The following is a 24,375-nucleotide window of genomic DNA, read 5'->3' as shown; positions in this document are numbered from 1 at the left end:
ATCAAAATTAAAAACCTCTGGCCTTCAAGAGACACTGGTAAGAAAATGAACAAAGGGAAGAAAATATTTGTAAAACAAATGATCCAATGAAGCACTTGTATCCAGAATACACAAAAAACTTTAACAACTCTGTAATAAAACAACCCAGTTAAAAGGGCAAAAGATTTGGACAATTCACCAAAGAAGAGATATAGATGGTAGACGTATGAAAACATGCCTCATTCTTCATCATGAAAATGCAGTAAAAACCGCAGTGAGATCCTACACACATATTAGAATGACAAAAATGGGTTAAAAATTAAAAGTGCCAACTCTGAGTGTGTGGAGAGGCTGTGTGGTTCCTGGGGCTCTCACGCAGCTGCAGAGAATTCAAGATGGCACAGTCACGGAGGAGCACGGCGTGGCAGTCTCTACCAGGGGCAGACACACACCACAGCGGAGGGGGAACCTTTTTCCTCCTACCCTTCTAGGTTCTCTAGGGCTCTGCAACAGAGGAAAGATGAACAAGAGAACAACAAACAGAAGTTTACCAACATGTCTCTCAGATCTACATGGGGGAAACTCAGCAGTGCACAGGGACTTGTGCTAATGCAACATCTTAACCTGAAACAATGACAAATTTCAGAGAAGAGACACCAAGGAAAGGCCTTCAGGTTTCCAGGGCACAAGGGGTGAGTAGAGAGAAGGGTGTCACATAGACCCCTCTGGTGTCACCTTGAGGCTAACTCTAGGGTCATCTCGGTGATTAACTTCTGGCAAGTTCATGTCCTACTTTTAGGGCAGGCTGGAGATCTTTTCTTGTGCCTGCTTATTCTCAACTGCCTTCAGCTCAAAGTAATCCTTATGCCAAAGTGTGTATCTGGGGATGGCAAATTCTGCCATCTTTCAACACTTAGACGCCCTGGCAATCTGCCTCTTAGGAATCTTCCAAGAGAAACAAAAACACGTGTCAATATAAAGACCTGGTATAACGATAAGAATGTTGCCAGCAGCTTTATTCACAACCACTAAAAATTGGAAACAACCCTCACTTCCATCCAGTGCTGAAGTGGTAAATAGCAGCACATGTGTACAAAGGGATGCTCGGTGAGGGGAGCATACTAGATGAAGGAAGCCAGACATGGCGGCCCACGTACTGTGTGGCTCCATTTGTGTGACATTCTGGAAAAGGTAAGACTGTAGAAATAGATGCCACATGCATCGTTGCGGGCGCTGAGGGTATAGGGAGTGCGTCAAAAGAGGCCGCAGGGAAGCTCTGGGGGATGGAAAGAAGTCTTAACTGTGGACCATTAACATGGCTGTCAACACCTGTCAGACTCCACGCCTAAAGGAGGTGCATTGCACCGCATAAAAATTATACTTCAGGGGCGCCTGGGTGGCGCAGTCAGTTAAGCGTCCGACTTCAGCCAGGTCACGATCTCGTGGTCCGTGAGTTCGAGCCCTGCGTCAGGCTGTGGGCTGATGGCTCAGAGCCTGGAGCCTGTTTCCAATTCTGTGTCTCCCTCTCTCTCTGCCCCTCCCCCGTTCATGCTCTGTCTCTCTCTGTCCCAAAAATAAATAAACGTTTGAAAAAAAAATTTAAAAAAAAAAAAATTATACTTCAATAAACCTCGTTATAAACAAAAGAATAAAGGTCTTGTTTCTGCCTCTCCCCTTTGGTAAAGAATCTGGAGGAAGCTGCTGCCAGTCCTGGGCTGGAGGGACAGCTGGAGAGACAGTGGTTTGAGCCAGGTCCCCCAGAGGAAGAGGGGCCTTGGGAGGACCCTGGGCACGGGTGGCCACCAGAGCCAGAGGTGGGAGAGTGGGGAACGCCCCAGCCTCTGCCCCACCCCCCAATCCTGCCAGCCCAGACCTAACTGGAGGCTGGGTGGGTGGAGGGGGAGAAGGGGAGCCCAGGAGCAATCCAAGGGGCACAGGGACCATTCACTAGAATCCCCCGTACCAAGTAGCATGGACTAAACACACTTCCTTGTTTTGGTCACCAAAACCATCAATGCCGTTCAGAGCCTTGGTCTGCACCACAGGACGGCTCTGTGTTGGTGCAATTCTACCCCAAAGGAGAGCAGCCACACTTCAGTGTGTCTAGCAGTCGCGTCCGGGTTAAAGGACATCCCCTGTGCACGAGAAGCACTGAAAGCAGCTGCTGGACCATGGCTCCTCAACACGCTCAGGCCGCTTGGCTGGAAACCCTGCTTGATATCAACTCCTTCTGGTGCTAACCTTCTCTGGCCCAGGAAACCCCAGGCTGCCGACCACATGTGATGTAGGGATCGCAGCTGATGTGCACCCTCCCGCGCAGGTCACTCCCAGTTACCCCCAAACCCACTCTGGATGTTTCTCGCCTGCAGCTGACCTTCAGCCCATGGGGGCACAGGGTGGACTGGAGGGAGGGCACCTGGACCAGGTAGCGGCACCCTGCTCCTGCAGCTCTGGGGTTCTGTAATCAGCCCTCGCTATTAAGCTCGAGTCTGGACTATGTGTTTCCAGTGGGCACCTCCACCGGGACACTCGTGCGGCACCAGGGAGCCTGGAGATGAGTGTGGTTTCCTCCAGGTGTGCAGTGCCATCAGACCCGACATCAGAAACCCCAAGAAGCCAGTGACACTGTGATTGATCCCATGGCATGAATTTATACTCTCATCGTGGTAACAACATAATCACTAGTCCTAACTTTAGTCTCTCCCTGGAGACCCAGGTCGTTGATTATTTCTACAGCTGCAAAAACGGTGGCGGGGCATCAACATCCAACTGCCGACATAGCAGTTTCAACGCCACCAAGACTGCTAAGCCATTATGCTGCTGGTTACCTTTAAAAATGGCAGAGGCCCGGGGCGCCTGGGAGCTCCATTGGTTAAGTGTCCGACTTCGGCTCAGGTCATGATCTTGCAGTTCGTGGGTTCGAGCCCTGCATCAGGCTCTGTGCTGACAGCTCGGAGCCTGGAGCCTGCTTCGGATTCTGAGTCCCCCTCTCTCTGCCCCTCCCCTGATCATGCTCTGTGTGTGTCTCTCTCTCAAAAATAAATAAACATTAAAAAAAAAATTTTAATGGCAGATGCCTTAAAGAGACAGCTTATTTGATTATTTTGAGGAGACATAACCCACAACCATTTGAGCAGTTTCTCTGATTGAAATGTGAAAAAGTAGGGCACCCGGGGGCTCAGTCAGTTGTAAGTCCAACTCTTGATTTCAGCTTGGGTCATGATCTCACAGCTCTTGAGTTCGAGCCCTGCATCAGGCTCCATGCTGCCATGAAGCCTGCTTGGGATTCTGTCTCTCCCTCTCTCTGTCCTTCCCCTGCTCCTGCTCTCTCTCTCAAAATAAATACACAAACATTAAAAAAAATTTAAATGTGCAAATATAATTTTTTATCCTTAAGATTACCACTCAAAAAAGCTTTCCTATGTCTCCAAAGATAAATCAAATCTTCTTCATTATAGTGTAATCTGAGTCAACACGGAAACCATCTGGGAAGCCTCTGGGTACTGGATGACATCTGATGCTCGGAATGAAGACCTATCACACACCAGCAGGATGAAAAGGGGATCCAGAGCGAGAGCAGGTTCTGGGGTGATGCGCAGGAGACCCACTAAAGGGTATTTGGCAGGGAGGACCAAAGCAGGTGCGGACACACCCCCTCCTCCCGTGCCTCTGCTAACACTGGTAACCACTCCCCTACAAAAACGACAGGAGATGCTTAGCACACGTGCTAGCTGTGCATCTTCAGGCAAGTATCTTACCCTCTCTGAGCCTGCTGCTTCTTCTTTAGCAAGTGCAGGCGGTACCTAGTTCCAGGGGTTATGCCCATGAAAATACTGGCACAGTGTCTGGCATGTACCTGCATCCAATACATGTTAGTTTCCTTTTAACTGTTAGGATCAGCTAACAGTTGAGGAGCCCCACAAAATCATGGAGTTTCAGGCTCAGCCCCCGAAGACAGGCTGCACACGAGCTCATCACCACAGGCTAGTCAGATGTCAGGAAATGGAGGCGCGTTTAGAGCCTTCTTGCGTTAGGAAGGTGTGGCAGGCACCCCCATGATGGTGGTGGTCTGTGTGGATGCACAGTGGGGGCCGTGCTTATGTGTGTGAATGGAGACAGAGAGGCTCCTGTGGACATTGAGAGGTTTGGTCCAGATAACAATTTGGGTCAGATTATGAAAGGTCTTCAATGCATGCTATGGAGTACAGACTTTCCTCTCTGAGCCACATCCAGCAGTACAGCTACAAGCTTGACAATTCCTCCCTCCCTTCCTTCCTTCCCTTCTCTCCTTCTTTTTCTTCCCTCCTTTCTTCTCCTTCCCTCCCTTTCTTCCTTTTTTTTTTTTTTAAATATTAATCAGGCTCTACAATGGAAGCACGTAGCCCCAGAAAAGGGTTTCTTCAGGAGGGTGAGTGTCTATAAAACACTGAATTTCTAAAATGGGATAAATATAATGTATGGAGGTACATTATATTGTCTTTCAACAAATGTTTGGTGACTGTCTCCCAAGCCAAAGCTGGATGTTAGGGAGAGACACAACAGTCACTGCTGGGTCCAGACTGTCCTGAGCTTTCTCGTAGGTGCAGAGGGATGCCAGTGGTCAGCTGCTCACAGGGAGGAGGTGCCGATGGCCGGCATGAAGAAAGAGCAGCTCTGGAAGCTGTGGGAGAACGGAAGGATGGAGGGAGAGAGAGGCAAGCTCTGCGGCCACGGTCCAAGCAGAGTGCAGAGGGTCGGGGCCACCCCTGGGATGGGAGAAAAGTGGACTCCAGGGTAGTGCAGGGTACTGGGTCTTGGTGGGTCAGTCAGGAAGGTGAGGAAGGGGCAGGTGTGGGTTTTACCTGGTGATGAGGAACCTTGGGCCACCACCAGTTCAGCATGACAACCACAGGGGGCTGTGGGGCAGCCACACTGAAGGCTGGGCACCAAGGACGCAGCAGAGAAACAGCCAGCTGGGGCGGCAGCTGGACAGCATGAGGCCGGAGGCTGCGGAGGTGGGGGGGGGGGGTCACTACTGCCTCAGGGCTACTGGCTGGGACAGAAATACCCCTCATTGGCTGTGCAGGTGACCTTCTCCGCAGCCGGATGCCCCAAGAGAGCGCAGGAGAGAGGCATGAACACTTCATGATTCAAATGCTCTATTACAGAGCTAAGTCTCCCAAATGCCGCCCCAGGAGCAGCCATGGCCACAACACGGGCATCACATGGGGCCTGGAATTCAGCAACTACATTTGTGCCCACACTTAGCCTCTCAATTCCTAGTTTTCATGCCACAGGAACATGAATAGGGTTTTCCTGGGACAAGTACCCTCTTGATTGGGTAGGCCCTCCTTCCTTTCCAGCAGTACTCCCCTGAGATGCTCGCACCTCTGAGAGCCCCAGTACTGTCCCAATCCCCATGGAGGGAGTCAAGAGTCAGGGACAGGGACAGCCTGGGGAAGTGGGAGGTGTCCTCTATACACTGGTTCCTCAGAGGAGCCCTTGGAAGTCATTTGGGGACAGGCTAGGGGGTCTCTGTACCCTGACTTTGAAGGACAGCTCTGAAGCCTTTGCCAGTGTGTGTCTGCCATGTGAACTCATGGTGTGAAGTTTCTCTACACGCTGATGGGTAGGAGGGACTTAGGCAGCTTGTCCCTGCCACGGACGACACAGGAGGCCCATCCAGGGAGGCCCGTCCGTGCCACAGAGGACTCAGGAGGCCCGTCCAGGGCACGGGGGACTCAGGAGGCCTGCCCCAGGCACCTCGCCACAGCAAGGCCAGCCCCGTGATCACTGCCACTCCCCACTGCCACTCTGCACGGCCAGAGAGGCCAGCCCAAGAATGCTGATGGGCACCGCTGGCTCCAAGCAGAGGACCTGGAGGAGACACCGGTGGCTGGCCAGAATGAGATCCCATCCAGAAGAGGCAGAAGAAGTGAAGAAAACATCCATTTCAGTACCTACCTATGATGGAATCCCTCCGGAAAACATCTCTATCGAAAATGTAAAATGACAGGTGCCGAAAATTCCGAGGAATTTCGCAGTAGAAGTCTTCTCCGTAGAAAGGGCTGAGAAATAAACAGAATGGGCTCTGTTAGACTGTGGGAGCCGCGGCCTTGCTATCTGCCGGCAGGTGCGGGAGCCTGAAGACTGAGCACCAGCCTAGGGCACACGTGTGTCACCTCACCTTTACATGTCACACTGCGCAAGTGGCCTGCTATGCTGGCGGGGAGCTCCACGCAGTAAGAGTTGCGTCCACTGTGTGTGCCCAGGACCGCTGCAACACTCTGAGTGTCTGGGGCAGCAGCTGGCAGGCCCCTTTTATGCATTCAAGGAAAACTCAGTGTCCCAGTTTCAGACCATGCCCCTTTTGTCCCAGAAGTTGGGGTGAAACCCGTACTTCTCACAGGGGAGAGGACCCCTGCCCACCAAGCTGAGCTTCCACACAGACCCTGTGCGTGAGTCACTGCGCAGGACACTCAGTTTGGGCAGAAAGCCAGAGGCCCTGTCATTAAACAGACCCCAGGTGCTCTGGGTGGGCAGGGCTGAGGTCAGCAAATGTGGCTTGTGGACAGAGGACGTACACTGAAAACAGCCCTGCACCAGGCCGGTTGCAGCTGCTGACAAGGTGGTCAGCAGATCACTGCAGCACACACACAGCTGCCTCGGACTTTGGTGTGTCCACCCCACGCACGCTCACGGCTAGGGTCCACAGCAGGAAACATAATCAGTCAAGGAAGAGCTAGAACAGCGTGCTACATTGGTTAGAAAATGAGCCACGTTCGCTCCTGCTCAAGCTGGAAAGGTGAAGAGGGACAGTGGTGCCCGGAGTGGAAGTTTACAGGGAGGGACACAGACGTGCCCTGGAGAAAAAGGGAGGGGGCGGTGTCAGCTCACTCATCACCAGTCCTGAGATGACCCCCACCCCATGCTTAGGCATCTCTAAAGTCAGATGTCCCCTGCAGACAGCATAAGGAAGGACTGCTCACACGTTAATTAGCCGTAACAAGACGGTGCCTCTCAGAACTGACCAATGCCACAGGCCCCTGGGATACGGTGTTTCTGTGGCACGATGTGCCGTGGTCCCATGTGGCTCAGTTGGTGTCTGCTTCCTACCATTCCGCTCCAGCAGGAAATAATGAAATATCCTAAAACACAGGCACTTGACACGTCAGTCAAAATTACCCAGCTCCTGAAGCTCATGGGCCTCATCTCGACTCACTCCGTAAGTGGATCAGCTCAGCACGGAAGGATGGACAGACAGAGCATATGGGCCCTGGGATCAGCTCAGCATGGCCCGGTGGCCCCAGAAGGATGGAACATATGGGCCCTGGGATCAGCTCAGCAGGGCCCGGTGGCCCCAGAAGGATGAAGCGTATGGGTCCGTGCTGGGGCTAGAAGGAGACCCCATGAGGAAAACAGACCCACGACTGTTGGTTTGTTGATGCCAGCCCCCCAGGTAGGGGATGCACCATTCCCTGGATGGGGGGCAGAGGGTGTGGTCAGGCCAGCCCCCCAGGTTGGGGATGCACCAGCCCCTGGATGGGGGGCAGAGGGTGTGGTCAGGCCAGCCCCCCAGGTAGGGGACGCACCAGCCCCTTGGGGGGGGCAGAGGGTGCGGTCAGGCCTCTGTCCTCTCTGCATGTCTGGGACAGGCTGCCTGAGTCCTGTCCCAGGCTCATGCTCGACATGAGGCAGAAGCGAGGAGCAGGTCAGTGCCCTGGCCTGGGCCCCCAATCCCAGCGTGTGGGACTCTGGTGTTTGCTCTCCACATGGAGCCGTCTTCACTCAGGCTGCAAGTCAGAACTACCTGCACAGGCTTGGAGAAAACGTGGCTGCCCTGGCCCTGTCCCCTGAGAACCCTCTCCAGGGTGAGGGGCCACAAAGCAGGAATCTTTAATCCCACACGCACATGAGTGTCTAACACAAGCTGCCAGGTCATTACGGTCTCTGAACCAACCACACGTTACACATGGGCAGCATACAGATCCCTTCAGTGGTGCAGAACCCCACCTTGTACCCTCGGGCACGCCACGCGGGGCCAAGCTTCATCTTAGAGGCCACAGGGAGCCACACTCCAGGTGATGCCCGGCCCTGGGCAGCAAGCCCGTGCCCTGAGGGGCTGGTGGCATGTGATAGAGCCCAGGCCTGTGCTCCAAGGCTCTGTCTGCAGGTACTAGATCCCCGGTGACCACACCTGTCCTTCCCCAATGGAGCAAAGGCACCCAGGGAAGACACTGTCTTCCCCGTGTGTTGATTCCTAATTAGACTTACACAGATGTTCTTGGAACTGCCCTGTGCTTTGCTCCCTTTGGCCTGAACTGTTTGCTTTAAAAAACACACACATTTGTGGATAGGAATGTTACCTATAACTGTTAACTAAAAGCAAGAAATAGCTTTTTCTTCTTAAGAATGAAACTGTATTGAGAATTTTGCATTATAAAATCAAAAGTAGGCTCACGAGGATGGCCAGAACTGAAAAGACAGAGAACAAGTGTGAACCCTGACATGTTGCCTGCAGGAACATAACACGGGGCGCCACTTGGGCAAACAGTGGCAGCTCCTCAAAGCGGTAAACAGAGTAAGCATGCGGCCCAACAACCCCCATGCCCAGAGCAGGGGAAACACACGTCCGCGCAAATACTTGCACATGAAAGTTTACAGCAGTGTTTGTACCAGCCAAAAAGTGAAACAACCCAAAAATCCGCCAACAGAGGAACGGATACACAAGGTGTGGTCAGTCCACACAGGGGAATATCATCAGCCATGGGAAGGAGACACGATTTGCCACCTGCTGCCACGTGGGTGCACCTTGAAATCATGACGCTCAGGGAGAGAAGCCACAAAAGGCCACACACAGTGTGATTCCATCTGCATGAAATGCCCCAAACAGGCAAATGTGGGGAGACAGAAAGTCTACCGGTGGCTGCCAGAGAGCAGGGTACCGGCAGGAAATGGGGGGCAGCAGAGGGGATGGGCTTCTTTGAGGGAGACAAAAATGTCCCACATTGACCGCGGTGTGAGCTACAACCCCAAATATACTAAACCCACAGAGCTGTACATTTTAAATAGTTGTATGGCATGTGGATTATGTCTCAATAACGCTATTTTTTAAAAAACCAAAATTTCAGGGGCGCCTGGGTGGCTCAGTCAGTTAGGCGTCCGACTTTGGCTCAGGTCATGATCTCACAGCTCGTGAGTTCGAGCCCTGCGTCAGGTTCTGTGCTGACAGCTCAGAGCCTGAAGCCTGCTTCTCATTCTGTGTCTCCCTCTCTCTCTCCTCCTCCCCTGCTTGTGCTCTGTCTCTCTCTGTCTCTCAAAAATGAATAAATGTAAAAAAAATTAAAAAAAAAAAAAATTTCAGGGTGCCTGGGTGGCTCAGTTGGTTAAGCGTCCGACTTCAGCTCAGGTCATGATCTTGCAGTTCGTGGGTTCGAGCCCCACGTCAGGCTCTTTGCTGACAGCTCAGAGTCTGGAGCCTGCTTCGGATTCTGTGTCTCCCTCCCTCTCTGCCCCTGTCCCCACTCACGCTTTGTCTCTGAAAAATGAATAAATGTTAAAAAATTAAAAAAAAAAAACAAAATTTTAAAAATACATAAAGAAGTCAGAAAGTGAAAGCCAGAGTTAGCATTATAGGGGATATCCTGCTAGATTTTTCCTCTGGAGATATATGAATATAGACCAGAGGCAGATATAGATGGGGGTGCATATTTTTATTTTTATTTTTTTTAATTTTTTTTAATGTTTATTTATTTTTGAGACAGAGAGAGACAGAGCATGAACGGGGGAGGGGCAGAGAGAGAGGGAGACACAGAATCGGAATTAGGCTCCAGGCTCTGAGCCATCAGCCCAGAGCCCGACACGGGGCTCGAACTCATGGACCACGAGATTGTGACCTGAGCTGAAGTCGGACGCTTAACCGACTGAGCCACCCAGGCGCCCCAAGGGGATGCATATTTTTAGATAGAAGTGGGATTACACGATGCATCCTGATACACAGTCTGCTTTTTCCTTTGATATCATGCCATGGACCACTTTCCAAACAAGTACATAACAAGTCTGTCGCCAAAGAGCACCTGAGGTGTGAGTGAGCACAGCAGCTTGATTCTCCCTCGCCAACCCTGACGGGCGCAGGTGCCTTCCTGCCTCACCGTCTGGAGCGGCAGCGGGGGGGCTGTGGCTGGCCACCTGCCCGAGAAGGACCCCCACGGCAGAAGGGTGCTCACGGTCCAAAGGCTGTGGTGCGGAACGCCCCTCCAGAAAGTGGGGACAGATTCAGCCCACACCTACCCACACGATTCTCAGCAGCATTCACAAACCTGGCTGGTCTGATGGTAAACTAAGCATGCTGCTTCCGCCGGCTCAACAGCAGCCGCACGAGCATGAGTGTGTCCGCTGAAACGCCTCTGGCCCAGGCTCTCTTAACGCCCATCTGTGTTCAGGATATTCATCCACTGAGAACTTTCAAATTTGTGTTGCAGCTTAGGAGACAAATAACTGACACGCAGCACATGAGAAATACCTTGTTAACTGGAAACACCACAACGTAGTTAATAGTATCGGTCATCAATGGGCAAGGATGGGTGTGTGGTCCCGCCTTTTCCGAAATGTGGGAGGGACCCTGCCCTAAGGAGCTGAGGCCGCCCAGGCAGCAAGGCCTTTCAGAAAGACCAGCTGTGGCACTGTGGGGGCAGGACGGTGGACGGCAGCAGACCCACGCGGGGTGTGAGTGGGCCGGGCCTCGCCATCAGTACCCCTCCCCTGATTGTCCCCCAGCCCAGGACACACTGGCATTGTCATCCAAACAACCCCACCCCCTTCACGGGCAGCAGAAGTGGAAGTGTGTTTGCAAAGAGAAGGAAACTGAAGGCTTCTCCATCCCTGCCCTTCTCTGTGTGCCTGGCAGGACAGTATCTGCTTTCTGGTGAACTCAAAGGGGCCCCAGCTCCCAGCCTCCCCTTCCTTCCCATTAGTGTCTTAACCTGGGGCATCTCTCTGCACAGACCCCACTTTGCCCCGACCAAGGTCAGCAGCTGTCAGACGTGCGATTAATGCCCCACACAGTCAGCCCGCACTTGCAACCTCGGGGCTCCAGAAAAGCAACCCGAAGGACCCGGCTTGCCCTAAATGCTGCTGCCTGACGGAGGAAGTCACGCATGCCGCGGCACCCACCTCTGAGGCTGGCCAGGGTGACGAGCTCTTTCCCTCAGTAACAGCAGGAGAAACTCGGATGGAGCTTCACAGCATCAAGGGATCGCTCACAAACAAAACACCTCCAGACCAATCTCCAACAAGGAGGAACCACCTGTGGCCCCTCTGCTCCTCCCACAGCCCAGCGGTTCACACGGGGCCTCGGCTGGGACCCGTGGGAAACCTTGCGCTTGTCCCTAATTTCCCAACGTCCAGGGTGGGGGCAGGGGGAGGGGCAGGGCTGCCTCAGCTGGGGTCGCTGGCAGATTTGGGGGAGACGGGAAGGAAAGAATAAGGAACGCCGCCCTGAGTGACTCCGTGAGACGTCCATTCTTAGGACGGTCTTTGTAACAGTCTGAGCGATGGATGTGCCACGGAGAAGGCCCATTGAGGTCAGAGCACCCAGAAGCAGCAGGTCTGGGCTCCCAGTGGGAATGTGGGGCCCACCTCACGGCCCAGGATGAACTGGGAGCCAGGTGGGCAGAGCAGGTTTTCTAGAAAGGGCTGCAGCCCATCTCCAAACAGCTCTGAATTCAGCTAATAAAACGTGCATGTGGTTAAATCATTAACTGAAAGCTAGATTAAAATTTCATTAAGCCAATACATTGCATTTCATTGCATGCAATTTCATTGCATGTGGGGTCACACAGCACTCTTGCTGCTGGGACTGGAGGGGTGGAGATACGTCTCCACCAGGAAGGAGAGAATCAGATCAGTTTTCGTCCCAATGCTGGGTGGGCAGAAGTGTCCTGCCTGGACCCCACACACTTGTCACCTGGGTCAGTCACTGCCTGCACTGGCAGTGCAGCACCGAAGGGTCCACAGTGGCTACTGCCGACCACAGGGACACTGAGGACACTCAAGGGTGCTGGCCTGGCGGGTGGGGCCGGAGGGGCCTCAGGTCAGCACTGGGCAGGCACGGGACCAGGCAGGAAACACACGCAGGGGGCTGTTCACACTCTTCCCGCGGCACCAGGACCCAAACTAGAGATGTTTCCTGGAGCGCCCCAGAACCGGGTGAAGGTGAGGGGAGGGAACGATTCCCTGCCTGGAGCGCCCCAGGACTGACCATGGTGGGGGGGACAGTTCCCCGCCTGGAGCGCCCCAGGACCGTGGTGGGTTAGGATCCCTGCCTACAGCACCCCAGGATCTACTCCAGCTGGCAAGAAATGTCTGGGCCTAAAGTCCGCATTTATGTCCAAAAAACTTTTTTTTTTTAACTTTAAGTGGAGAAATTGGAGATAAGAGTAAACGTCAGGAGAAAATGTTACGCATGTAGCCTCATGAATCAAAGTCAGTGTCTGCTCACCAACAACTTGGTCTTTACTGACAACTTATAGAAAATGAAGTGTGTCTTCCCAAATCACAGACTCCTTCCCGTCCCTTTCAGATTCAGCATCTGGGGTCTTCCCTGGTTTAGTCACCCCCACCACCTTGCGGTGCTGTCTTCTGAGCAATCTGTACCTTTCAGGGTGAGCAGAAGACACTCCCGGGTCACAGGCCCACGAGGCATACACGCACCCACTCCACCATCTTGCACTGGGACGTTCTCAGCAAGAAGGATGTGAGGTGCTGTCACCACGCCCATGCCCGCCAACGCGATAGCGAGCTAGCGCACCTTGTCACTTGGCTCCAGAAAGTGGTTATTTTACTGTCTAACTCCTAACTTTATGTAAAAAAGCAAAACCAAAGCATACAAACAAAAGAACAAAAATACCTCCCCAGAATCCCACTCTCCCTCCCCCGCAAATAACCACATTGACATTTATGTCCATATATTCCAGACCGTTTGGGGAACACAGTCTTGTAACCTGCCCTCACGACTCAGCAAACGTTACCGCCCCGAAAAGCATGGGCAGCTCCCACGTAAGGGGCCACCGGAGCCCCCGCTCTGCAGGAAGACAAGACGGGGGCTGCAGGCCAGGACCGTGCGGTCGGCCCCTTCCCCTCACATGGCAATGCAAATGCAAGCAGGTGAGAGGAGGCAGAAGGTGGCTGCACCAGGGCCGGGTCCTGGAGCAGCTGTGGGGACAGGCTCAGCACCGCGGGCACCGGAGCTGCCGGTAGCAAAGGCGAGGCTCACATCAGGAGCCTCTCCGGCCAGGAGCTGTCACACATCCTGGGGGAAAAGGGAGCCAGTGTCACCCTCACAGTAATCACCTACACCGACAAAAGGCATTGAAGACACTAGCACTTTGTGGAACCTTCTTGCAAATGAGTGGGCTAACCCAGCACTTAAGAGGTCTTGTTTTTAACTTCTTTTCTGCCTGTAGCATCAGTACCCTCCTTCTACTGGATAAAATGGTGATTTCCTCCAGGGTAACCTTCCCCACCCCTGTAGTGCAAGCAGGAGGTGACCCTCCTGAACGGGACCAAAGATGCGCTCGGCGGACGTGCCGTGCTGTCCAGGACCCAGCCGGTCCAATGTCCTAGAGCCTTTAGTTCAGGTACACAGTAAACAGATAATGAGGTGCCATTTAAATGATGACACAATCACAACCCTAAAAAGTTACACAACGTTCGCTCTCAACATCAGGAAGGTTTTTTCCGAGTAAGAAAGAAACTTTGCCCAAAACCACCCTTCAGAGGAAGGGGCTCCTTCGCTCTCACAAGCGGGTCTGCAGCGGATGCTCTCCCACCCCCGCTCCCCCACATCAAAAGGAGAGGAAAGAAAAGGGAAAGAGAAGAACAAACTAGGCCCTCTCCCTAAGAAATCGGCTGAGTAATCACCAGTGAGTGCTGGGGACACCACGCAGTGTGGTCACAGCCTGCTGCCGCCCCAGAGACCACCATCTGCTGGTGAGGAGGAGGAGGAGGGAGACACGTGTCCCCTTCTCTCTCACATTCTGTCTGCACTTCCTACGGAGTCCAAACACATGCTGTGCAGCAGCTAAGCCCGAGGCTGACCTGCCCCAGAGGCTGCGGAAACTCCCGCTGGAGCTCCGTGTCCCTCCAGAGCGTGAGGCCCGGCCAGGCCGCCAAGCCCTTTGGCTCTTCGAGTTCACAGACCAGATGGAGGCTCCTGTTTTCCCGGCGACTCTGCCACCTGAAGCATCGGACCCGAGAGGAAATGCTGGTCCTGGTGGAGGCGTGCTGGGGGTGCAAGATGCCACGGCGCAGTGAGGCGGGACCTCCTTGGAGGTGACTACCCCTGGGGTGTGGCGGGCCGAGCCCACACTGCAGACTGTTGGTATCACCAGCTCAAGGCCCAGTGTGCCCACTTCCTTCTGTCTTGCAGCCGCCGTTGGAGTTGGGGCCTTCTTCCTCTGGCCCCGATAGCGGCAGAGGCCCGCACATGGCCTTCTGCTCCTGGGCTCTGCCCTCTGGCCACGGCTGCTCAGGCCGGAATCTTAAAATACCGTCTTGTTCCAGCTGCTGTCCCATGCGGGCTCCTACCGTTCTCTCTCCCCTCACCGTGGGAAACCTCAGGACACACGTTTAGACACCATTCCGTTTGGTCCCTAACCCTCTCCTCATCCTTCCTTCCTGTTTCTTTGTGCGCCTGGGGTACGGCTCCACTAGGCCTTCTAGTTTACCAAGTCTCCCTTCAGCTGTATCTCAGCAGCTATTTATTCATGCAGAGTTTTTCACTTTAATTCGTGTCTTCCTCATTTCTAGAAATTCTACCTGGTTCTTTTGTAAATTGGTTCATCACTTTACCATTTCTCACCCCATGCCTGTTTTTAATCTTGTCTCTGATTACTTCAAATTCCTTAAACTTTGTAGGCTGACCCGCAAACTCACAGGTCTGACTCTGTGGTCTATTGTTTCAGCAAATACACACAACACTTTATCTCTTATGTTCCTTGTGAATCTTCTCCTCGGAGAACACAGACGAAGATTCTTTAAGGTGTGGACTGAAGGATATGCTTGAATTTGCTTTGACTGGCTTTTCATCAGCTCGGTGGACGTCACAAGCTACTAATCCAGGACTACAGTAATGTACGTGCATGGACTGAGGTTTCTGGACCACAGACACAGTATGGATTCAGGCCTGCAAACTCACAAGACAGCTGATTTTCGGTTTCAAATATTTGGCGCCAAGTGGAGGCAGCAATTTTTCTTGCCAACTTCTTGGATGGGGTGGATTTATTTGCCTTTTGTAAATAACTACTATAGAGGAGAACTCTGGGCTACCAGCTCACAAGGCCCACCAGTGTGAATAGGGTTTTGCCTCAATACTCAATGACCAAACGCACCCATGTTTTAAGCTCCTGGAATTATACTGTTGGTGTCTTTCTTTGCTATCAGCTTTCACTTTCTGCTTACAGCACCCTCTCCTTGTCTGGCATATTAGATAAGCACTCAATAAATACTCATTGAGCTAATAAAGAAACAAACAAAAACAGCCAAGTTTGTTGAAACTGTGTGTAAGGAGAGCATGAACATTCCACCAAGAGTTGGACGCTCTGATGAGTTGCGACCATGACGCTCTGATGAGCTCACGAGAGCTCACTGGCTTCTTGGGACACCATTTTGGGGGTTACCACTTGATTCTGGCTATTTCTCAGAGGGCTGATTCTCCAGACAGAACATATTACCACATCATCACTTTCATTTAGCTCTCGGCCTCCGTTTCCTTCTCTAGCACACTCTCTAGTGTCACCAAAGTCAGAAGCCACCATTTCTATTTCTAAACTTGTGTCAAATGCTTTGAAGACTGTGACTCCCATTCTCAGCCTTGTCTAAAACAGAGGCTCCCAAACACAGTCCAGGTCTGGGGTGGGTCCAGCTTCCCCAGGACTACAGGAACTTTCCAGGTGTATCCCCATGGGCCTCCAACATCAGCTGTGTAAACACGGGAAGGATTTATCCGGCATGAGAACAATGGAAATAACCCTGAAGGTTCCCTGGCACCACCTTCACCATCAGCCCCAAAGCCGGACTTGACTCCTGACAAAGTCCTCAGGCTTCTGCAGAGAATCTTGCATGAAACAACCACGCCCACTTGGCCTCGAGGGCGGCCCTGAGTGCTGGTGGCCCCGGTGCAGACGGAGCACGAAAGGTGTCCCCGAGTTTTAGGGCCAGGAGATCCTCAACAGTCAGTGGTCTGGATGTGTCACTGGCTCCCACTCCAGGAGCAGTACACAAGGATATAATTCATCTGCTAACACGTTCTCAGATCCCAGCTGTTTGCAGGCATCCACACGGCAGGCTTTGCCTGGATCCTTCTCTGCTCCATCGACCGCGTGATGACAAACACTCGTGCAGGAGCAGCCTCGGTGTGCTTCTCCCCGGCCACAAACCGCAACCCCAGCCCTTGCTAACACTCGCATTTTGGGGGCCCCTCTCCCCGCCCCCAATGTGAACCGCTGTGACTTTTAGGGAGCCCTCACCTTCCGTTCCTGGGTGTGGTCTAGGGCAGCAACCAAGGGAACTTGTTAGGAACGCAACTCTTCCAAGTCCTGGGCAGACATCTGGGTCCCAACGAGCCTTCCAGCGATGACAGACCCTGAGCGCCTGACCTTGAGAAGCCGTCATGTGGCCTCCTTGGTGTGAGGCCTGTTAGGTTCCTGCTCCTTGACCTGCTCTAAAGCTATCACTGAGCGGTTCCCCAGCCTCTTGCCCCCCATGGGCATTTACCTTCTCGCCCATCTCAGGTATGTCTCTCTAGGAAAACTGAAAGGAAGGTGGTAAAACAAAAATATTCACCCTCTCAAAATGCTTGATTTGTGCTCTGCGCTTGTACACACCTTCTGGCTCATCTTGGACCAGGAGGTGCCCGCATGTGTCCCCGCAGGAGGTGGGCACTGCCACCAGCACCGTGCCTCCGTGCCACGCGGTCCTGGGTGCCGCAAGCACTTGGGAACAGTGGCGGTCCGCCCCCGGGTGGAAGCACATGGCCCGGAAAACCAGAGCTCGAGGGAAGGTGCCAGCTGGCCACGCACACAGAGCAGTGGACGGCGGCCCCGGGCCCGGGCGCCCCCCCTGCAGAGGGAAACGTATCCAGTGAACCATCAGCAGACATTACCAGAGTGACTTCTCCACAATTTTGGTCCTAAAAACCTCCTCCTGGTCCAGGTTCACGGTGCAGTAGCAGTCTCGCATCTTGTTTGGCCCCGGGTACGTGGGAAGGTTTTTGGCTTCACCTAGAAAGAAAAGGTACATAACACCATCAACTGGGCCCGGAATTACTCACAGACACATCTCCAAATCACAGCTTTCTTTCAGAGCAGCACTGCTTTCTCTTGTGTATACTTGGTAGCTCTTTTGTTTGTTTGTTTTGAGAGAGAGAGAGAGAGAGAGAGAGAGCAAACAGGAAGGGGCAGAGAGAGAGTCCCAAGCAGGCTCTGCACCATCAGCACAGAACCCAACGTGGGGCTCAAACTCACAACACGAGATCATGACCTGAGCTGAAATCAAGAGTCGGACACTTAACCGACTGAGCCACCCAGGCGCCCCCCATTAACTCTTTATAATGTCCTGGTTTTCTTGTCACCACAAGTCACAATGTCACAGTGAATACCATTTGCACAATTAGAATGCAAGGGAACACACACATTAACCTCCAAAACAGACTGAAAAACTAGGGATCCATGGGCCTACCATTTGGGGTTATTAGTTTTGTTTTATTCACACTAGCCCCCTTAATTTTGTTTAATGTTTAAATGATAGTAAGGTACATATAAACTAAAATTTATCATCTTAACCACCTTTAAGTGTAGAGCTCAGCAGTGTCAGGTGTATTTACACTGTTGGGCAACCAATCTCCATAACTTTTTCATCTTGCAAAACTGGAACTCTGCACCCACCACCACCACCCCCCCCCCCCAGGCCCTGGCACCCACCCTCCCACTTTCTGTGTGTGAATCTGGCCACTCGAGGTTAATTCACAGAAGTAGGATCATTCAGCCTCTGTCCTTCTGTGACTGGCTGACTCCCTCAGCACAATGCCCTCAGGTTCATCCATGTTGTCCCAGGTGTCAGGATCTCCTTCCCTGTCAGGGCTATAGGTGGGTTACACTGTATACAGATGGGTCCATTCACCCCCCTGGGTCACTTTCTAGTCTGAATTTGATTTGATAGCATTAGAACAAAATTGGGGCAATAATTAAGGAGGACTCTCTTTTATTGACAAACTGTTTAAAATACAGAGTGATTAGCCAGTTAGAAGTGAGTCCCGAAGGGGGACCTGCGGCACAGATGTGGGCCGAGTGTCTCCCCCTCACGGCCCCTCCTCCACATGGAAGTGTGGCTGGAGTGAAGGAGAAACCCACAGGCAGCAGCACGGCCGGCCAAAAATGCCAGACTCCTCACTGACCTGGGTCTGTCTAGAGGCCATCATCAGAACCACAACCTATGTCCTCCACTAGAAACGCACAAGTGTGAACGGCAGGCCCAAACAGCCCCGTCCACTTGCAAACTGAGAGCGATGGGTAGCTTGCAGCATGGACAGCGTGACGTCTCCTCCGAGGAAGAAAAGCCTCAAACACACCCTTGCCTCTAAGTCTTCTGGGGGGCATCTGCAGGCACTGGACCCAGTGCTGGGAAGACAGAGAGGTTCTGAGAGCCCAGCACCACACCATCCACCCAACACGGCCAGTAAATACCTGTCACACCGTAAGACCAAACTACCTCATTCTTGTCAAAACTGAAAAACACACCAAAAACCAACCCCAAACCGGAGCCCAAGTTCCTCCGAGCTCAGTGCCAAAGCCACCTGGCACACACCATCCTCCACAGAACTCCAGCAAAACCAGACATCATCATTCACTTGGGGGAAATGAGCTCATTTAAAAGATGCCACTTTGCAAACAGACATATGCAAGAGTCCCCAGGAGGGCAGAGAGTGCCTTGATTTGTTCCAACCTCTCAACTTTTCATTTAATGTCATTACAGAGTAGAACAAGTTGGGAGAGGGCGCTGACCTGGGTGGGGCTTTCTGTGCCCAAACATCTTACTTCTGACCGAAGTGTCCTTCAGGACTCCTAAGAGCACCAGGTGTAATCTGTGCGCGTGGCCCCTTCCTGCACACGGCCAGAACGTGAGACCCGCTTCCGAGCCTCAGTTTCACCAGCTGTAAGAACATGAGAACACACTAGCTCTCCAAGGCTCCTCCAACACCAAAAGTGTTTTAATTTCAAAGATTCCAGAGGTTTTTCTTTGGGGAATCATCACTGGCTCTTAGTTGGTGAGGAAAGAAATAACAGATGAGCGTTTTCTTGCACAGCCACCTCAACATTGCAACGCTCCGGAACACACCATTTTTAACATGAGTCCAGCCCATGAAAACATGGCCAACCGGGTAAAAGGCACGTGAATCTGAGCCAAGCTTCAAGTCAGCTGTTAACATCAAAAAACAGACTTTGTGAAGACTCCTGGCAGATGTGAAAGGTCAGAAAAACGTGTGCGCAGGGTGGGGGACCAATCCCAGCGCCAAGGGCTGTGGCGGTGTCTTCAGGGACAGAAGGGCAGGTGGGGAGGTGCAGGATGGACATATGGCTCCTTCCGCTGAGCTGACCCAACAGGGCAGTCACATCACACACGTCACCCTGAACCAGCCCTTTCAAAAGTCTTCCGGTTCTGGACTGGGAACTGATCACTTTTGCCACGTTCACAAATCTTTAGCCTCATAAGCAGCCCAAATCTGTGGACGTCCCAGCTGACGCCTGTATGATGTGAATCAGGGCTTCCCACACTTCCCTTCGGAATTTCTTTTTGCAGCAGATGAGATACTTAGCTGCAAGTTCCTGTGTTCCTTAAAAGGAGAAGAGAAACTTGTCTGAAAGCTTCATGGGAGATGATGGTTGGTGGAAATCACAGAACTGGGATTTTGTTCCTGTTTGTTCTCCAAAGAACCTTGGAGCAGCAGGAACAGTGGCTGACACTCCTCTTCAAGGTGAGCACCGTCAGGGCACAAGAGAAAGATGAGCCCTCCCTGGACAAGATGACAGTTGACACTGAAAGTGCCTGTGTGAACACAGACCGCCGCGTTCCTCCCACCCTGCTGGCCCCAGGCGGAGGGTTACAGAGGCATCCTGGCCACCATGACGATGGTGCCACAGAGAGCCAACCTTAACAGGCCACTCAGACCAGCAGTGGTGGGGGCAGTGGGCAGCATCGCCAGCCACGTCCTATGCCCAGGGTCCTCACAGTTGGGGCGGAAAGGTGGAGAATGATAAGCTACCCCGAGTCTCTGCGTGGAGCCCCGCTGCAGAAGGGGGTGGGGGTGTCTCAGCTCTCGGGTGGTCCATCCAACCACATGAGGCACCGGCACCACTTCTTCCACGCTGACTACTTGTCCCACAGTCTAGAGGCCGTTTCCCTGGCTGACTGTGTCATGGTGCCTCCCTTTTCCTAGCCATGTGGAGACACTTACCCAGGAAAGTAAAGCCCTCCTGGCATACAGTAGGTGCTGAATTATTTGTTGAGCGAACGGATAAACAAATGACCACAAGGTAAAAGAAGGTTTCATTCTAAGAACCAGAGTAGGATCATTTTCCTCCGTGTGACCACATCTGAAATGTACCCTTGGCACCAACAAGAGCCGTGTGCTGCAGACGGCAGCTCTGTCAGCCCTGAGAAAGCAGCCCCTGCCCGGTCTGGGCGGGCCGCTGGCCTCAAGGTGCCGAGAGAGAGACAAGTCCCCATCCCTGAAAGCGGATGTCGGAGGTCACAGACCCCAGTGCCCCAGGAGAGACTCTGGCGACAGCAGGGGCGGGGGGGGGGGGGCGATCTGATCCTGCCTGCTGCCCCCAACACCCCAGGAAGAGAAGGATAGAGGGAAGCAGGTGGGTGGAGAGCTCCACTGACAAACCACCTCTCTTCCATCTGTGAGCCTCGGGCGTCCTTCCTGCGTATGCTCTGAGCCACCACATCCACACCCCTTAGTGGCCCCCCAGCCCGTGGCCTCCACCTGTGAAGGGGAATATTGTGGGAGAACGCAGGCAGGTCTCTTGGCCACTCTGGTTCAGAATATACAAACGGGCCCAGAGATTCCAGTCACTAACTTATGCTAACAACATAAAAGTCTATTTCCCCAAAAAGATCAATTCCATGATTAAAATATTCTCTTTCCCTGAGTATATATTTTTGAATACCTTGCTATCTTATCTTGATATTACGTAGAACACAACTGCATAAAAACAGACAAAATTGGGATTTCTAAATCAAGCTACATGCGACCTTCCCTGCTGCATGCAGATTCGTCCTGAAAACCCCACGTTGAGCTGCCTGGACCCCCGCAGGGCATGACCTCACAACCACTACCGCCTGCTTCCTCTGCCTCCAGGAGGGTCACGGCCCAGGAAGGGGTACTGACGCACCTTTCAGATTTCCTCCAGTAGGTAAGAGACAAGCATAAAATAAGGCTATTCACAGGTAAATTAAAAGCTCAAAATACAATGAAAAGAAGGAAAATTACACGTATCCAGCTGTCCCTCCCCCACCACATGTGACTCAGTGGTCAACTGAGCTCTGAGTTCCCTAGTAGCTAAGGCAAGAATGGAAACAAGGCAGAACACACTCTTCAGACTTTCTCTGAAAATAAAGCACACATTCTCCCTCGGGAAACACTGTTCTACAGCAAGGAGGTGACGGACTGGGCCTGTCTTCTGTGCTCCTTTTACAAGAGATCACGTGGCTACTTCTCAGCCCGTCTGTCATGAGACGAGGCACACAAACTACAGTTGCTGTGAGAGTCCTGGTGAACAAGGTGGGGTGGCCCCACTCAGCTCAAGGCCAGGCCTCCACGTGCTTACCACGGACTCAGACGGCCATCTCCACAGCCAACCTGTCCCACGGCCAAGGCTCCTGGAGACATCTGGATGGCCCAAGTTCAGTTGAGGGGCCTGGTAAGACCCCCAAGGAGGACAGCAGAGCCAGGCCCCAGCGGTCCTCAGCCAGGCCTCTGCCCTCAGACGGACAGCATCCAGCCACACGGCCCCTCACTGGGCTCCTCTGTCCTCCCCGAGAAACCTGGGACATGGCTGGGTCTCACTTCTGTCTTTGCCTCCAGCATCTAAAACAGCATACTACTCTGGCAAACAGTAATGATCCTGTAAACGTTAGCTCAAACGAAAAGTGAGTGAATGCACTAATAAAGTGACCAGCTGGGCAGGGCTTTGGGAGTACTGATTCCACACCTCTGCTGGGTATTTCGCAGGCGTCTTTGAGAGCCAAGGTGCATAATCAGGACCAGGGAGCTGGACCATCGAGCAGTGATTGGGCAAGGACAGGGCCCTGTGGATTCCACCCCAGTCCAGGATGTGTGCTGCACCCTGAGCCAATGATTGGACCCCTGGAAGCCACTGCTGGAGGGACAGCACAGGTGCTCTGGGAGACTGCATGAGCAGAGCCTGAACTCCCAATACCCTTGCGGACCCACAACATGTGACAGAGGCATCTGGGATCCCCAGCCCCTCCAGCCGACTGCCACAGCCTATCTGGACCTCACGGTACTGAGGATTCACCCGGCCAAATCCAGCCCAACCCGCCAGTCCCAAATCCCTGGCCCCAAAGCTGTGAGATACAGGTGGCTGTTTCTAAGCCTTAAAACTGTGAGGAGGGGCGCCTGGGTGGCGCAGTCGGTTGGGCGTCCGGCTTCAGCCAGGTAACGATCTCGCGGTCCGTGAGTTCGAGCCCCGCGTCGGGCTCTGGGCTGATGGCTCAGAGCCTGGAGCCTGTTTCCGATTCTGTGTCTCCCTCTCTCTCTGCCCCTCCCCCATTCATGCTCTGTCTCTCTCTGTCCCAAAAATAAATAAACGTTGAAAAAAAAAAAAATTAAAAAAAAAAACAAAAAAAAAAACTGTGAGGAAGCCTATTCCCAGGACACACGCAAGTCCAAAGCCTCACAAGCTCATACAGGTCTACCCAACGCACACACAGCTTCCTCATATCACAAGCTCATACGGTATTAGCCGGGCACACACAATTTCTCACGTTAGAAGCTCATAGAGGACTACCCAGGACAAATGCAATTTACTCATTTTCTGAGCTCCTATACTGCTAACCGGGGCGCACGCTATGTCCTCAGGTCCTGATCTCATACACTAGAAGTCAAGTGGCTTTCCTTTTCCTCCCCCTCCGGCACACTGCTAATGACCTTAATCATGCGATTACTCCAATGACAGGGTCTGACCCCATCCAGCCATCATCTTATCTGTGTGTCACAGCCCTGAGGGGCTCAGGACATGTGTCCTGTGGGCGGCACGGGGTGGCTACAGGAGATATTTTGCACATGCCGTGGTGTGATTCGGTTCCTATTGTGCATCCGTTATCCCAGATTGGCGAGGGGAAATAAAACGTGATAGACAGACACCCACAGTGAGCCAGATGATGGCACAGCCCGGTCTGTGGGGACCTTTGAAGGCTGAACCAGCCAGAGCCACAGCTGGGTGACCTGACCAGTCCCCTCCTAAGAGGTCATCATAGCAGCAAGAGAGAGCAGAGCAGTTCTGTCATGATGAACTGTGCCAGCTTGCTTTACAATTTCAGGATCCAACTGCTTTTTTTAACATTCCTTAACAGACCAAGAGACTGGAACAAAGAAGCTTAAAGCCCCCGAGTGAGTGTGCAGGAGGCCTGCCTGCTCTTGCCGAAGCCATATCGGACAAGGGCTGTGCTCTCACCAGGGCCCCACACAGGACCCTGGACCGGGGTGGCCCTGCTGGTCCTTCGCCTCATGGTCACCTTACATTTACCCCCTAGAAAAGGGGCTATTGCCCCGACCTTGATTTCCATTTGTCAGGAAGGTAGCATTCTGAGCCTGTGAGTAGAAGACGCTGTCCCCCTGCCGGCCACACTGCCATAAAAACACATACATCAGGTGTCGTGTCCTCAGGCCGTGGCTCCACAGAGGCCGGGGAGACACCCTGTATTGGGTGCTCCCCTCAGGTCTCAGCCTGGGGCCCTTACCGAACACGGCGCTAAGACACAGTCTGCTCTCTAAATGCTGAGTTAGTGGATGTCATTTAAAAATGGAGTGATTTCACATTTATTTTAAATCCTTTAGAAAACTCTGAGGATCTGGCCATGCCCATAGCCACTTCCCCTTGCTGAAACGGTTGCAGCAGGTCTGGTGGGGTGGCCCCTCTCGGGGGGCACCTGCTGGCCTTGTGCATTTGGAACCACCGTGCCACACATTTGGGGGACAGCCCAGACCTGTTCAGGTCTTTTTGTGCATGTGGTTGTCAGAATCCATCGCTCGAGAAAAGCCACCCCATGGTGGAAATGTCGCCAAAATACAAACCCAAGGGCCCTGGCTTCTCATGCAGTCTGCCCTCCCTG

The 24,375-nt window shown here is 52.9% G+C and overlaps 1 protein-coding gene across 4 annotated transcripts in view; it reads right to left on the bottom strand.

Moving 5' to 3' along the window:
• The window catches only part of RASA3 (RAS p21 protein activator 3), a 120,854-nt gene that overhangs the window by 53,791 nt on the left and 42,688 nt on the right, over positions 1 to 24,375 (bottom strand). For 2 of the 4 annotated variants that reach the window (XM_086707762.1, XM_086707751.1), the window contains 2 exons: positions 17,120 to 17,237; positions 5,923 to 6,026 (listed from right to left, as the gene is read on the bottom strand). In XM_086707762.1, coding sequence (XP_086563888.1) covers positions 5,923 to 6,026; positions 17,120 to 17,196 — 181 coding nt within the window. In that variant the 5' untranslated portion in view covers positions 17,197 to 17,237. Of the gene's footprint in view, positions 1 to 5,922; positions 6,027 to 16,484; positions 16,504 to 17,119; positions 17,238 to 24,375 lie in introns of those variants that run through there. The other 2 variants (XM_086707771.1, XM_086707758.1) reach the window with 2 other exon arrangements.

Source organism: Puma concolor, chromosome A1, assembly GCF_028749965.1.
Source record: "Puma concolor isolate L17-30 chromosome A1, mPumCon1.1.hap2, whole genome shotgun sequence".
Taxonomy (NCBI): Eukaryota; Metazoa; Chordata; class Mammalia; order Carnivora; family Felidae; genus Puma; species Puma concolor.
Note: the sequence above shows the minus strand (reverse complement) of the source record. Positions and strands in the feature narration are given on the sequence as shown.